Source organism: Stomoxys calcitrans, chromosome 2 (genome assembly GCF_963082655.1).
Source record: "Stomoxys calcitrans chromosome 2, idStoCalc2.1, whole genome shotgun sequence".
Taxonomy (NCBI): Eukaryota; Metazoa; Arthropoda; class Insecta; order Diptera; family Muscidae; genus Stomoxys; species Stomoxys calcitrans.
In genome coordinates, this window is record NC_081553.1 from 236,343,962 (window position 1) to 236,360,277 (window position 16,316).

The window sequence follows — 16,316 nt, forward strand, 5'->3', positions numbered from 1 at the left end:
TTTGAATCCATTGAAAACTTTTTATGAATTTTTAAAACAAACCTTCTGTTTCTCAATGATTTCGAATCAATAGAGCACTCTACATGACCTATATTGGCTCTGAAATTATAAAGACATATTGCCATCATCATTTGAACATTTTCTACTTGCGGATTTAGCAAGTAAAATCAATGGTGTTTGTATGTGGGGTCTATATCGAAATGTAGACTTAACCCATGTTCTAAAGAATTGAATAAGAAATGATCATTCTGAGCCGTATCGGGTCATACAAATCATGATCTGGACTGATAAATGTCCAATATCTTCAGTATTTATGTCTTTAATGTACTTGTTACATACTGCCAGGCAGCTGGAAGCAACTATGCCAAAAAATTAATTGAAATTGTTATAACATGCAGATTTAGGCCAAAAAGTAACGAAAACTAGAATTTTTAAACAATTTACCTGGCATTAACAGTAGCATGCCGATATTTTAACGGGTTTTATCCTAATTCTCCAATACTCACACTCCAGGACACTTTCTTAAACAAACAGTCTTGCTTTCAAACTGTCTGTTAATGCATACATACCAACATTTTGTCTGAGTCAATGTGGGAGTATGAATGAAAAAATCTCTGCTTTTGACAGTTTTCATTTAAGAACGATAGAACTCGCCATACCAAATCACCCCACCCCCATTCACTCCACAGGCTCACAAGCACTGTCTATATGGGGGTTGGTGAAACAGATTTAGTTACTCCATTCAAGGTGGAGCTTATTTTACACAGAGAAAAAATGATAAGAATGCAAAAAGTGGAGCAAGTAGCTTAGCTCATACAAAAGTCTCAGAAATATGTAAAATATAACAGATAAAGGGGTTTACATCATCTTTAAGTCAAAAAAAGCCAATTCCCACTTTCCACTTTCATCTTTAAGTCTAAAAATGGCCCATTCCCACTTTCCTTTAGGTTGGTGATCTATTTTTTTTAATGCTTAAAATTTCATTTGCAATTGGGCGGAGTTAATTTACATTGAAGCAAACGCCAGTCAAAAATTATCCTTTCCCATCTACCTTCCCCTGTTCCTTAAAGGAATTTTCATGAACAAAATTTGCATTTTGCATCTTCCTTCCGATTCGATTTATGTGACATTGCACTCTCAAGCATTAAAGTGGTTAACCATGTAAAAATAAATAACCTAGAAATCTATTACGCTTAACATAAACTCCGCTTAAGCGGAACGAAGACCAGCCACCATGCCACCCATCTTTCTGTCAACTGCGACAATTGTTTAAATAGAATTATTGTTATTTTATTACAAGCAAAACAGAAATTAGCCACGTCAACACCAGAGTGTCTGAATGAACTGCGGCCGTTCCGCCCATCAGCCCTCCTCCATTTGGCAAATGACTTTCATCATATGTCCATCATGGACCCGTAAGCATGAGTGCCTGGGTACTTGCAAACACACTTCGAAGACGATCAAACAAGTTGCCGAGGCGGCCGCATGCATGGCACGCGTTCCTCAGATTGCCGAGACGGCCAAGGCAATGCAAACAAATTTCCCGAGGCGAGAAAAACCGCCAATGCCAAACAATGGAACAATATGTCACAGAGCCTTGGGAGAGGAAACAAACCTTTTCATTACCAACAATTTGCCCCGCAAGGACGAAGGACTCACCCATGTGTTGGTGTACCTACAATCATCATCATTGCCATGAAAGCCTGATGACATTAATCGCATTTGATGTAGATGTATCTCAGTGATAGCTAGAAAGGATCTCATCCACCCTATGCGTATTTAGAGCAAAAGAGAGGGCTGAAGAGGGCCACACACGTGTTAGAAAGAGAACGAGCGGCTGCGTTTGACTGCTTCGCTGTGCACCGTTTACCACAAGGATATCGAAACAAGAGTAATTGATGGCAGGACACATTCAAGTGTGCCCAAACAATCCCTTTACCCAAAATCCTTGTAAACATGACTGTTAATCGAAGTTGTACAATTCTCAGGGTCCGGATGCCCAGCACCACAATTAAATTATCGCATTTCAGCGACAACAACAACAACAAACACCAACAACAACTAGCCCAAACAGCATTGCAAACACAAACAAATATGGGGTTAAATAGTCGCTCATGTCGCGACTGTGGCACATGACTAGAACTTCTAGGCAAAGAATTAAATCACTGGCATACGATGTTGACGTAAGGTGTGACTGCCCAAGGACTTGTGTGGGAAATAAAAATATATTTGGATTTTCATCTTCATTCAGGGAAATCCTTCGGGTACTTGCTTTTGTATTTAGAATTAAATTTGCATTACCATACAAGCTTGTGGTCACAATGCAAACATAATGAAATCATTTTAGAAATCCCAAATAAATCGTATCTCATTTTATTAGAGTGAGTTGTACGCTATGAATATTTTAACTGGTTGCCATCACTGGGGGAGATGAAAAATTAAAATCAAATTTTGAATTTGCTATGAAAATCAAATTTCAAATTTGCCATCAACAAAAAAAATTTTGTTCAAATAATAATGTTCGAACTTTTGATTTAATTTTCACTGATAAAATTTTGCAATTAGGGTTAAGATCTAGAGGACAGTGGTGGCGCTCATATCTCTATCAAGCCTATATAAATCTCCAATGAAAGGTATTTGCGACCGGGTTGTGATTGTGACATTGAAATTTCTCGATTCAGACCAAACTGCCCTAAAAGAAAAACCTATCGGATTAGTATTAGCCCCAAATCAAAGGTAATTTTAGTTTTTTTTTTCTCAATCAACCAACGCGCAGGGAATATCCCCTATATATGCAATGCATTGCGTTGGAGAGGATAGTTAAGGATCGGAGGGGGGAAAAGGGAGAAGTGTTTATTGACATTTGTTTTGAATTTCTGGATGTCGTAAGTAGCGGGAAAAACATTTGCCGGACCTCGATTCCACAAACGAACTGTCCTTGCGAAAAAAGAATTCTCTCGGTACTGCATGGTCCGATCAGCTGGCCAATCGAATACCAACCGGCGTGCGCTTCTAGAAAATCTTGTATTTTTGACAAACAACCTCAAGTCAGGAATCAGAAGACTGGTTTCCGAGGAACACACACCGTGGTAGAATCGACACAGCCCACATTTCGACGATGTTCAAGGGAAACAACCCTTGGATATCCTACCATCTCCAATCAACACCAACGTCCGCCTCTGGACACGGTCAAGCAGCTACAGGTATTATTTTGGAGCTCCGGCCCATATATGGGAGTTATATTCCATTCTCGGCCTGATGTACGAAGTGTAGATATTAAGAAGATCAGAGGGAGTGAAATATTTCTTACACCGCTTAAGAAAGTCCAAGCACTTGAATGTATCCTTCGACACTTCGAATACAAGTTTTTACCAACGGCCATCATATTCACGTCCAGAACATTAAGAGCCTCTGACTGCTTTATATCTACACCGGCGATAGATATTGACGATTGTAAAGTGTAAGTGAATCGTTTGTGGGACAACAAACAGCACTGCGTCCGGCATTAAAATCCACTCTCTTCATTCGACTCCACTAAGAAATGGCCAGCAAATCCTGGCAGAGTGTTACTATATTCGTCAGATGAGAATCCACCTACAACAACTCTTATAGTGCGATCTCTAAGAAAACTCGATATAAATCGAGCGAAGTTATTAGCGACACCAAAAGCGACAAGTTTTGAAAGAAGTGCACCGTACCAGACTCTGTTAAACGCCTTGAAGATATCCAGAGTCACGAGCTTACTCTCACCGAACTGGAGCGATTTCTGCGGAACCCATATTTGCGGTTGCAAAGAAGATCATTGGAGGCCACCGTAGCGCAGAGGTTAGCATGTCCGCCTATGACGCTGAACGCCTGGGTTCGAATCCTGGCGAGACTATCAGAAAAAAATTTCAGCGGTGGTTTTCCCCTCCTAATGCTGGCAACATTTGTAAGGTACTATGCCATGTTAAACTTCTTTCCAAAGAGGTGTCGCACTGCGGCACGCCCTTCGGACTCGGCTATAAAAAGGAGGTCCCTTATCATTGAGCTTAAACTTAAATCGGACTGCACTCATTGATATGTGAGAGTTTGCCCCTGTTCCTTAGTGGAATTTTCATGGGCAAAGAAGATCATTGGACTCTAAGTATCTAACAAGATGGTTATCAATCATGCGGACTATAACGTTATTAGTTGGTCATTCGCAGGGTTGGTTGCATTGCCCTTCTTGGGGATAGGCGGCACGTTCGCAATCTTCCAACGCGCCGGGAAAACACTCGCATGATAAGCAAGGTTGAAAAGATTGCGTAAAGAACGAGCGAGCATCGAAGAATACATGCATAAAACAAATGACGATACGCCATCCAGGCCTGGGGATTTTTTTACGTCGAGATCCGCAAGATCCCTTTTGACTCTACGTGTTCGAAAATATATCTGAGACATGGGAGTGGTTGATCGCAAACATGTCAGCCAGTAGGTTAACCTTATCAACCGGGTCAGTGAATATCTGGTCGTCTTTAATGAGAGTGGGGGCCCATGAGTTGCCCTTCACTCTTTTCACAAACGACCAAAAGCTTCTACTTCCTCTTGGAGAAGCAAGAACTTTGGAACGAAGACACTGTTCGTGCAGAAACTATTCGCGCCTAATTGCTCTGGTACACAAAGTTCTTGTCTGTTTCCGCAGCAATTCATTACAGACGCCATTTTCTGAATGCCAACTCTTTCGATCTGAAGGCATTCCTGCACGCCTGGTTTAACCAGCTTTTGTCCTTTGATTTAACCGAAATTATTTTGATTGGAATAAATAACTCCATTCCAATTAAAATTACTTTCTCTATCATTTCAGCCGACCCATCCACGTCACAATCAAGAAAAAAGCCTCCAATTGAAATTGCGGAAGAAATCATTGAAGTCAAATCATTGGAACTGTAGATAGAGCGGCACGAAAGGTAGAATACAAAAAAATATGCTGGAATAATGCAATGATCGGGGTTTCAAAGAGGTGCAAGTATACTAACTTCGTATTTATTAAGGTGCGATGTTAAGAAAATATCAAGAGTGTTAATCTGTTGCCCTTCGAGACACGGAATGTATGTCGGTTCACTTACTGGTTGCATCAATTCATTCTGCGCGGTAAAGAACTTGGCGCGTGATCAACAGATCCTTGGACATAGACATAGAAGCCATTGGAATATGTTTCATTCCGAAAGGTGGCTAAATTTTCTTGTTCACTACCATCGCTTCGACTGCTGAGACTGAGCCAAGACTGCCATCTACGAGATTTTTCGAATGGATTAAGTGCTCTACATACCCACAACTACTGAATGCAGTGTAGAGCATACATCTGAGTTCGAAACGGGGTTGAGTTAACAACTCCTTACATTACATTTCGTTTAAGTGTTCTGTGAGATTCTTTTTAATCTATGAAAATCGTTATTTTTAAATTGGTTTCAATGATATTTTGAATAATTAAAAAAAAAAAGTTTTATTGAAAAATAAAGTTTCACTAATTTTTTAAGAAATTCAAATTTTGACAAAATTGTCATGGGAAAGAAAATCAATCTATTTCGTATGAAAACCACATTAACACGAAATTGTCCATTAAAAATGGAGAAAATTTCTATCGACAAAGTTTTCCAACTTCGACAAAATTTTCTACAAAAATCGAAATTCGACAAATTTTTCTCGAAAATTTTCAATAAAATTTGAAAAGAAATATTTTTTTTTAACTTACGCAGACAAAGTTATAATACTTCTAAGGGGTAAAGATCCGAACGAGCTATGCAGAAGGGCCGAAAAGGTCTTGCATATGGCATATGATGGAGCTAGACCCAGAGGTCTCAATGTGTACCCAGAGAAGACTGAAATATGCCTCTTCACGAGGATGACGAAGATGGGCCAATTTAACGCACCACGTTTCCTCAATAAGACGATTTCGATATCTGACAAGGTCAAGAACTTAGGTGTGATCTCGGACAGGAAACTGAATTGGAAGTGTCACATTCGGGAGCGCACGGAGAAGACTCACAGATGTTGGGCACTTTGTAGAGGGGCCGAAATGGGGCCTGAATCCGAGGATAGTCCACTGGCTCTACAGGAGCGTGATTGGACCAATACTTACTTACGCCTCAGTAGTTTGGTGGACCGCCATGGAGAAAAAGAGCAACATAAGGACCATACAAGAGGTTTAGAGAACTTGTTGTCTTGGCATAGGCGAAGCGAGGACTACGTCCACTAGGGCACTGGAGACTTGTACTTGATATCCGACCCATTGACATACAGATTAAGTGTGAGACAGCCACTGCGGCTATGAGACTTAAGGCGATGGGAGAATGGATTGAGGATGGGAGCAGTTCATATCATCGCGGTATAATCGAGGCGACGATAGGAAACCTGGAAGGAAGGGAAGAGGTTTCTGATCGGATACCTGTAATGAACCTTGAAGTCAAGTGCGAGGCATTGCTGCCATCGGCACAGTCTTGAATTGACGGAACCCTAGTATTTCCATCTGGAAGATCATGTTACACGGATGGATCAAAGATAGGGGACAGAGTGAGCCTGGGGGTCTACATTGAGAACCCAGGGACTGAGATCTGTTTTAGACTGCCTGACCATGATGCGGTCCTGTCGGAGGAGATCCGGGCGATCACGGAATGCGTGAAGTGTTGTGGTGCTAACGCGAAGACGTCGAGTGGAAACATCTTTACCGCCAGTAAAATTGCCATAAGGGCCATGACAACCAGGACGGTAAGGTCACGAACAGTCTTGCAGTGTGAGAAGGGGATTAACGCCTTCTCTGAGGATGCCAAAATCCACATCGTTTGGATGCCGGACCATAACGGAGTAAGGGGAAATGAAAGGGCAGACGATTTGGCGGTGAAGACCAGAGGACTGCTGTCAATAAAGTTGGTTAACACGAAGCCTTTCGGGCCGACGCAATCCGAGTTAAGGGAGTGGGTGACGAATGCGCATGCAACATTGTGGAACAGCGAAACGGTCGGTAGGACGGCGAAAATTCTATGGGGGAATCCAGATCATAAGAAGACGAGGCTATTACTGAAAGGAAGCAAGAAGAAGGGTGAGTATAGCTATTGGTATCATAACGGGACACATAGGACTACAAGCTCACTTATGTAAAATCGATGTGGCAAGTGATAGCATGTGGGGAAGATGATAAGACGTTGGAGCATTTCCTTTTTCATTGCCCGGCTTTCGTGTCCAACAGATACCGGCACTTAGGTGGAGACACAATACCAGACATGAACCATCTTAGGGGAGTAGTATTGGAAACAATTAAGGATTTTTGTGGGTAGCACGGAATTCCTAACTTAAAATTTTCTTATTAGAGGTTACTTTATAGTTTTTAGAGCGCACAACAAGCCGATTACTGGCTTATTGTGCGCTAACTTTTCAACCTAACCTAACCTAACATTTGTCATTTATATCCAATTTGTTGTAAGTTTTCTATAGAAATTGGATTTTGTATGAAAATCTAATGTTTAGATACCAAATCACATTTTGCGAAATCTAATGCGAATGTTCGTATCAACAGTATCAACTGACCTTTGGACGACATAATTTCCAAGAATATCTTCAAATACTTTTTCGGTTAAATTCACAGCTCAAAAATCAACTAATCTTCAAAATCACATTTAGAGTGGTCCAAAAACGCTGTATCAAGGTTTACGTTCAGTGATTTATCCGAATGTGATCACTGTTAAGCCTTGTGTGTTACGGATATTTAGCAAAAGTTTAAAGGAAACCAGAAAGGAAGGGCAAAAGTCGGGCGGTGCCGACTGTATAATACCCTACCCCTACCCTAGAGGGTATATAGAGCTCTATATACCCTATAGGGTATATAGAGCTCTATATATGAATCATCAATTTTGATGAACCTCGGCGGATGTTTTCAGATGGGTTATTAAACAATCCGTATCAAATTTAAAGCAAATCTATTGAAAATATAATAACTACGGTTACCAAATGAGCACTATATTGCAATATTTCCCTAAATCGGATGAACATATATATGGGAGCTATATCCAAATCTGAACCGATTTCGAGCAAACTTCTCAGATATTGTGGTAGTTGATGAGGAAAGCGTTGTACAAGTTTTGGCAAGATTGGTCAATAAATACGCTTGCAGTGGCTCTAGAAGTGAAAATCGGGCGATATACATATATAGCAGCTATATCTAAATCTGAACCGATTTCTATGAAATTCAACAGTAATGTCGAGAGTTAAAAGAAAATTTCATATACCAAATACCAAATTTCAAGAAAATCGGTTGACAAATTGCCATTTTATGGCATTTTTGCTGCAAATCGGACGAACATATATATGGGAGCTATATCTAAATCTGAACCGATTTTTTCAAAATTCAATAGGTTTCGTCCCTAAGCTTAAAAACGTGTCTGTACCAAATTTGAAGACGATCGGATGAAAATTGCAACCTGTAGTTTGTACACAAATTAACATGGACAGACGGACAGAAAGACAGACGGACTTAGCTAAATCGATTTCTGAGTCGATTATCTGAGTGACTCTGAGTCGATCGGTATACTTATCAATGGGTCTATCTCTCTTCCTTCTGGGTGTTATGTTGTGTTGTAGGGTATAAATATAGGGATATAGAATATTTTCGTCGTTCACCCTATACATATTTACACCGGTATTAACAAAACTTAATGTAGCATTGAAATGGGTTTATTTGACTGATTTCCTCTGTAGAAATGTCAAAAATACATGTTTTAAGTCTTCATTTAATTTTGTGAATGCGTCTGTTAATGTTTTCTGCTAGTAATTTGAAATTCCGGATTTTTAATTCTTCCACTTATTTCTTGGCTCTTTCCTTTAATGTATAATTAGTTGTTATAGTTTTTAATTGGCCAAATTTTAATTTTTCACACGGTAGCAAGGACTACAACCCACTCTATTAGTATAATTACCATCTGCATGTGTGTGTGTGTGTGCGACGAGTTGAGTTGGTACTTCTGAAACTCCGCCCCTTTGGGTAGCCATCGACGAATACCAAACATGCGAATGTGTCTTTGGTCTTTGCTGCATCCTTTAGGGGTGGCAAATCCATGCCAAAGGACGGCATGAAATTGGCATGCTGAAGAGCTATTCTTGTTGGACGAATGGTGTTCATATAAAAGGGCCACTATTCCCAGGAGATGCTGTTATTCAATTACAAATCTTATTAGAGTGAGGTTGATATTTCAATTAGAAAAAAAACAGTGAAAAGTGAATAGATAATTGGACCATTTAACTACGGATAATAGTGCTTCGCAATGTCTCGCAATCAGTTACCGGATTCATCATCATCGCCACCTATAAGGTTGGTGACTATACAAATGGGGAGCAATCCATACCTCCAAACTAAAAATGAGTTTAAAGTGTAATTCTTAAAAAAATGAAAAATTATTCTAGTCCATGGATCACATCAAGAATTTAAAATATAATTAAATTTTTTAAAGCTCCATAATATTGTGAAAATTAATATACAATCCAATTTTTCTGTAGTTGGTTACAATTGAAATAAAATTTTCAGTTTTTTTTTTGACTAAAGACAACTAAAAAATGGTGATGTTAAAAACCTCATGAAAAATACAGTCTTACTCCCCATTGATTTTTTATACCCACCACCAAAGAATGGGGAATAATTATTTTGTCATTTCGTTTGCAAATTCAAATTTTGCCCATGAACATTCCACTAAAGAACAGGGGCAAACTTCTCACATATCAATGAGTGCAGTCCGATTCAAGTTTAAACTCAATGATAAGGCGCCTCCTTTTTATAGCCAAGTCCGAACGGCGTGCCCCAGTGCGACACCTCTTTGGAGAGAAGTTTTTTCCGTTTGCAACTCACGGATTCCCACTCATTTCCCTCCCTATAAAGTACATATACATAATCTCGGTCCACCAAAAACGATCAACGACCTAGCTATGTCCTTCCGTCCTATCCTGTCCGTCCGTCCGTCGGTTAAAATCATGCTACAGTCTTTAAAAACAAAGATGTTGATGATGAAAATTTGCGCACATTCTTTTTTTATCCATAGTTTAATGATGGGCCATATCGGACTATATTTTGATTTAGCGCCCCCTATAGGCCGATCTCCCGATTTTGGCCTTTAACCTAAAAAAAGCCGAATTTGTTACTCAATTTCGCTGAAATTTTATAAAATGACTTTTGCAAAAATCTTCGACTTCTGTGTCCAATCTGGTTTAAATCGGCCTATATTTCAATATAGCCCCCATTTAGGTCTCAGGCCAATAAAAACCGCATTTATTGCTCTATTTCGCCTAAATATAACGCAGTGAGCTTAGTTCAGCCCTTCGACGTTCGTATCGAGTATGTATGATATCGGACCATTTTTTGGGTATACCCCCATATAGACCGATCTCCCGATTGAAGATATTTTACTCGTAAAGGGCGTATTTATTTCCCGGTTTGGCTGAAATTAAGTAGTGTAAACTATGTTAAACCCCACACAACCTCCCCGTAAAAGATGTATATTGGATAACTATATTAAATCCCTACACAACCCCACCGAATAAGATGTATATTTGGATATATATCGATCTCCCGATTTGTGGTGTTATACTCATTAAGGCTCTTTTTTAAACCAGATTTTGCTGAAATTTTGAACAGTGAGTTGTGGCGAGTTTGATTCATATCGGACCATATTTCGATATACAATAGTTGAAATAGGTCCAGAATCGTGAATTTTTAATCGGATTTTAACGAAATATCATTAATTTTAATGTAATTTTGATCCGATCGTTACAAAATTTTGCACAAAAAGTCCTTTTTTATGTGTGCATAGTTTTATTAAAATCGGTTAAATTTTAGATATAGCTCCAATATATTGTATTTCTTTCATCCGATATGGCATTTTTAGGCTCTAATAGCCGATCTTTATAATGTTCCAATATGTGTGCATAATAAAACCAAAATCGGTTCAGTTTTAGATATAACTCCCATATATATGTTTCATCCGATATGGCATTTTTTGGCTCTAGTAGCCATAATTGTAGTCCGATCTGTACAAAATTTTGCACCACACGTTTTCTTTTTAATATTCCAACATGTGTGCATAATTTTATCAAAATCGGTTCAGTTTTAGATATAGTTCCCATATATATCTTTCATCCGAAATGTCATTTTTAGGTTCCAGTAGTCATCATTTTGGTCTGACATTTACAAAATTTTGCACAATACGTTCTATTTAATGTTCTTCTTGGAATTGCATGTAGCTTACGTTTTTGCTATACGATTTTTATACCCTCCACCATAGGATGGGCGTATACTAATTTCGTCATTCTGTTTGTAACACCTCGAATATATGCTTCTAAGACCCCATAAGGCATATATATTCTTGATCGTCATGACATTTTAAGTCGATCTAGCCATGTCCGTCCGTCTGTCTGCCGAAAGCACGCTAACTTTCGAAGGAGTAGAGCTAGTGGCTTGAAATTTTGCACAAATACTTTGATTAGTGTAGGGATTGTAAATGGGCGAAATCGGTTCATGTTTTGATATAACTGCCATATAAACCTATCATGCGTCTTCACTTCTTGAGTCCTCTAGAGGGCGCAATACGGTTTTCAATTTTTTCGAAAACATTAAGACATTTTCGCGCAATTGCAAGTGCTAATCTTATATTTTTAATACCCTAGATCAGCCTTCGCTTGAAATTTGAGATGTGTTGATCTTTGTCACATTATTTTTAAATTTTGAGTGATCATCGTTGTAGAAAAATTTTTACGTTTTTGCTGGTTTTGATTAATGTTCGGTGATGGAGAATTTTTTGTTCTTCAAAAACTGCTCAGCGTTACCATTGAAAAATTTTTAATAGGGATACATTTTTCATAATTCTATTTGGTTGCTGTAATACCATTGACTAATTTCCCTGATTGCGATTTCGTTTGACACCGCACCAAACTCTTCGGTAGGATCAGTCAGTGGTTGCATTAAATTCAGTGCATCAGATGGTGTCACCCTCAGTGCGGCTTTGGCATCCTTTGGATTCCGCTGAGAAATCAGCAGTAGACTTTTGGAGCGCCTTCCACCAGACCACAACACCATATAGCATTTGTGGCAATGGCTCTCTTACAGGAGTATAGGGCAAGAGTTGCCTTTTTACCCTTTCCAAATGTTTGATTTGAAGTTATGAAATTGAACTTCAAGCTAAACATCCATATTCTCCCAAAGAGACGTGCGCCATTGTGGGGCAACTTGTATCTCCTGCTGAAAAGAAGTACTTCTGTATTAAGCGATAATTATCGTTGCATAAGAAATGCATTGACATATCCTAAACGAAATTTTCGTTACCGCTACAGGTACCGTTACCGAAAATTTCGGTACGCAGCTCAAATGAAATTTTCTTTGCGTAACAGGGTGACATAATAGGCATTGGAGAACATTTTTTTTTTAAAATTACGAATGAAATGTATGTTTTGATAGGTCAATGCAACATGAAATAAAGTTATTTGCAAATAAAAATGTTTCATTTCAGTTAATGTGAATTTAGCCAAAAATTATTAAAAATCGGTCAAAATGGTTAATTGATGTTTGTCGCAAACTTTTCGTCTACACAACTATTTTCCAATGGAGACATAAATGTCTTAGCTGCAACCGAAAATTTCGTTTGAGGTGCGTACTCCACTTTACTTGTAAGTTTAACTGGAGGCCACTGTAGCGCAAAGGTTAGCATGTCCGCCTCTGACGCTGAACGCCTGGGTTCGAATCCTGCTGAGAACATCAGAAAAAATTTCGGCGGTGGTTATCACGTATCCCGGACAGAACTCATTGGGATGTGAGAAGTGTGCCTCTTCTTCTTCAATGGTATGTTCATGGAATACTTTCCATTTAATTCCACTTATATCGTATTTCGATTATATCCAATTCTATCTTATTACGATTGGTTTATGCATCCATTTTAGAATATTTAGAGATGTAATGGTGCCACAAAAACTTGACCCTAAATTAGGATCTATTGATTAGTCGATATACGCATTTATAGGTTTTGGGAACGAGATTTCAATTCCATCACTGGATCTAAAATTTGGATATCAGATCCGTAATCCAATTATGAGTATTTCAGTCGTTATTATCCTATTATTCTAATAGAAAGAAGTTTGAATGTTCATGGGCAAATTTGCAACATGCATTGTAGATATTTAAATTAATTCCTAGTTTAATTTCATTTCAGTCACATATCCTTCCACAACTTTGATGATGACATGATAAATGATTTGCCCTCCTGCGTTTATGCAGGAGGCAGCAATGCCGTCGCTGGTACGGGAAATTCCAATTTGCGCATGAACTCAAATAATTATCGTCAAATGCAGCAGCAGTATATGCAACAACAAAGTAATGGCAAGTGAACCATACCGTATTGTGAATAGGTTAATAAATTCTAAATTTTTTTCCTTTTTCATTTTTTGGTATAGAAAACATTTTGGATTCTTCAACAAACATCGGTTTGAATACCGGCAATAATAGCGCCCCACAATCGTTAATGTGTGGAAACAGTCCAAATACGAACAGCAGCAGTTCATACAATGCCGCTTCCTACAAAATTCAAAGGCAACAGGCGAATGTACGGGAACGGAAGCGAATCCAGAGGTCGGCACCAACTGGGTACAACAATATATGGTCTTTACAAATTTTACATTTTAGTTCAACTCAAAAGTCTTTTGTAATATGCCAATGCATATCGATAACTTAGTTCTGCAGAATGCTACAAAAACTCAATTCAGACTTTTTAAAGGAATTATGTCAAGTTTGTTAGTGTCCATCGCAAAACAATTAAAGGTAGTCTCATTTGTACAACAACCACAAATCATATGGTGTAATCCGCCATCTTGTTATCAAGCTGATCGAGGTTTTGCCAACACACACAAAGAAATTTGTGTGCGTGTGTGTATACGTGTGCGTAAATGAGCAGAGAATATGCGAAAAAGTAGATAACAACAAAGAGAATGCAAACAAAAATCGGACATCTTAGTACCGTAATATATGGCTGGCTGTTAACAGCTGTTCGCGTGAGACCACCTTTTTAAATCCGCCTTGGGTAGTGTCTTAGAATCGAATCGACTCTTCCTCCAAAAAATTGTCTTTTTTTTAATTTTAGGACATAGAGACAAATTTCCTGTCATTTTTATTTTTGAGGCCCCAGATAACATATTTTTCATCCGATTTCATTGAATTTTGAAAATAGTTGTTGTTGTTGCAGCCACATGTCATTATGTAGAGGTGGCGATCCTCTTCTAGCTCCTAGAGGTGAGCAAGCTCGTTCCGGTTCAAGGACCCATCGCCGCGGGAACATGATGGCCGTTGGTTATTTCAAGGCGCCAATAACTCGTCTTGGCATATCGAGCATCATAGGCACTCAGTGGAGCTGGCAAAATAACGATGGCATTATCGATATTTAATTTTTTGACTAAAAAGTTAAATTTTTCAAAACTAAACAAAAATAGTCAATCCGATACTGAATGTATCCTCTAAGATACATTGTGGCTGTAGAGGGCGCAATTTTCATCCGATTAGGCTCTGTACAATGATTTCTCTCACGACTTTCAACTGACTTTATTTACCTTGGTTTTATTTGGTCTATGCATTGATATTGCTTCTATATAAATCGATGTCCTAATTTTTACTTCTCATTTTCGTTTGAAATATAGGTGATGGGAAATTAACGTTAGTATGGATACTATCAATATGTATTATTAAAACTATCGAAAATATCGAATGTTGCGATTTTTGATAGTTTGCCAGCCCTAGCACTCAGTACTTATGCAAGGGCCAGTGGCACCCGGCCCCTCACTGAGTCTCTCCGCTTGATACCGTTGATTGTCCGCGACTGCGCGACCGGGCGCAACCTGTGGACTCGCCCGGTAACATGCAGCTAAGCTTCTCGTGATAACAAGGAACACCACACAGATCGAAGCTCAAAGTTCCTGCCTGTGTGGTGCTCACAGTTATCCCGTGGCGGGAGTGGTTAATTATAAATAGTATTTCCAGCATCTGAGTTTAGTCAAGGGTGATTTTTTAAGCATAGGATTCTTTAAAAATCTAATAAAACACTAAAATATACATCATATATTCAACATTGGAATCGATAAATTGGTCTTGGGACAATTATGCACTACTTTTTCGAGCATTTCGATTTATGTTATGCTCCAAGGTTTCAATCGTGTTTGTTTTAGACCACATAGACCAACGACTTCGCATAACCCCACTATAAATAGCCAAGAGGTGTCAAATCAAATGTAAATTTGCCCATGAACATTCCATTAGGGAACAGGGACAAATTTTTCACATATCAATGAGTGTTGTCCCGTTCAATTTTAAGGGCAGTATGGACCTCTAGCGAAATTTTCGTTACCAATACCGATGCCGAAAATTTCCGTTACAGGTACGCAGCTCATATGAAATTTTCTTCGCGTAACAGGATGATATAATGGCATTGGTGACTTTTTTTCTTGCAATTACGCATTAAAATTTACATTTTGATAGGCCCATGCAACATGAAATTAAGTTATTTGCAAATTAAAACGATTATTTTTAGTACATAGTACTTTGTCGCCATCTTGTATTCTACACAACTATTTTTCAGTAGCGACACAAATGTGTTGTCTCCAAACGAAAATTTCGCTAGAGGTGCATACCCTCAATGAAAAGCGACCTCTTTTTTATAGCCGAGTCCGTTCTTGGACAAACAAAATGTGTCTAATGTGAATACAAAATCAAGAATATACGAATTTGCCACATTTTGGGCGAAAATGATAAAACAAGCTGGGTCAAATATTTGACAAATCTGAACGTAAATTTAGTTTCGTGCAAATCTTTACTGGAAAAGTATGTGACCTAATAAATGTGCTCGTCATTGCATAAACCAATCCCCCAATTTTGCGTCAATATTAAGAAAAAATTAAGCTTTTAAATATTTTCAATATTTTCTGTTGTAAATATCTCTATGCTCAGCATTTCATCCATTTATCTACACTAGCACGTTGCAATTTAGCATTTTATAATTTTCTTCCATTTCAAGTTGCCGTTGTTTAGTAATTTTTTCATCAATTTTCTGATATAAATATGAACAGGTGTGTAATGGTCTGGATTCCACCATAGCGAAGAGGTTAGCATATCCGCTTATGATGCTAAACGCCTGGCTTGGAATCCTGATGAGAACATCAGAAAAAGTTTTCAGCGCTGGTTATCCCCTCCTCATGCTGGCCTGTGTGATGTACTATGCCATGTTAAAATTTCTGCCCAAAGAGGTGTCGCACTATGGCACCGTGTTCGAACTCGACTATAAAAAGGAGAC

At 38.6% G+C, this 16,316-nt stretch overlaps 1 protein-coding gene across 5 annotated transcripts in view; it reads left to right on the forward strand.

Annotated features, from left to right (window-relative positions):
- LOC106081572 (helix-loop-helix protein 6) overlaps positions 1-16,316 on the forward strand; it is a 125,557-nt gene that overhangs the window by 107,976 nt on the left and 1,265 nt on the right. The window contains exons 1-3 of one of the 5 annotated variants that reach the window (XM_013243608.2): positions 9,181-9,319; positions 13,197-13,363; positions 13,438-13,642. In XM_013243608.2, the coding sequence (XP_013099062.2) occupies positions 9,273-9,319; positions 13,197-13,363; positions 13,438-13,642 (419 nt within the window). In that variant the 5' untranslated portion in view covers positions 9,181-9,272. Of the gene's footprint in view, positions 1-9,180; positions 9,320-13,196; positions 13,364-13,437; positions 13,643-16,316 lie in introns of those variants that run through there. The other 4 variants (XM_013243610.2, XM_013243611.2, XM_013243609.2 and 1 more) reach the window with 4 other exon arrangements.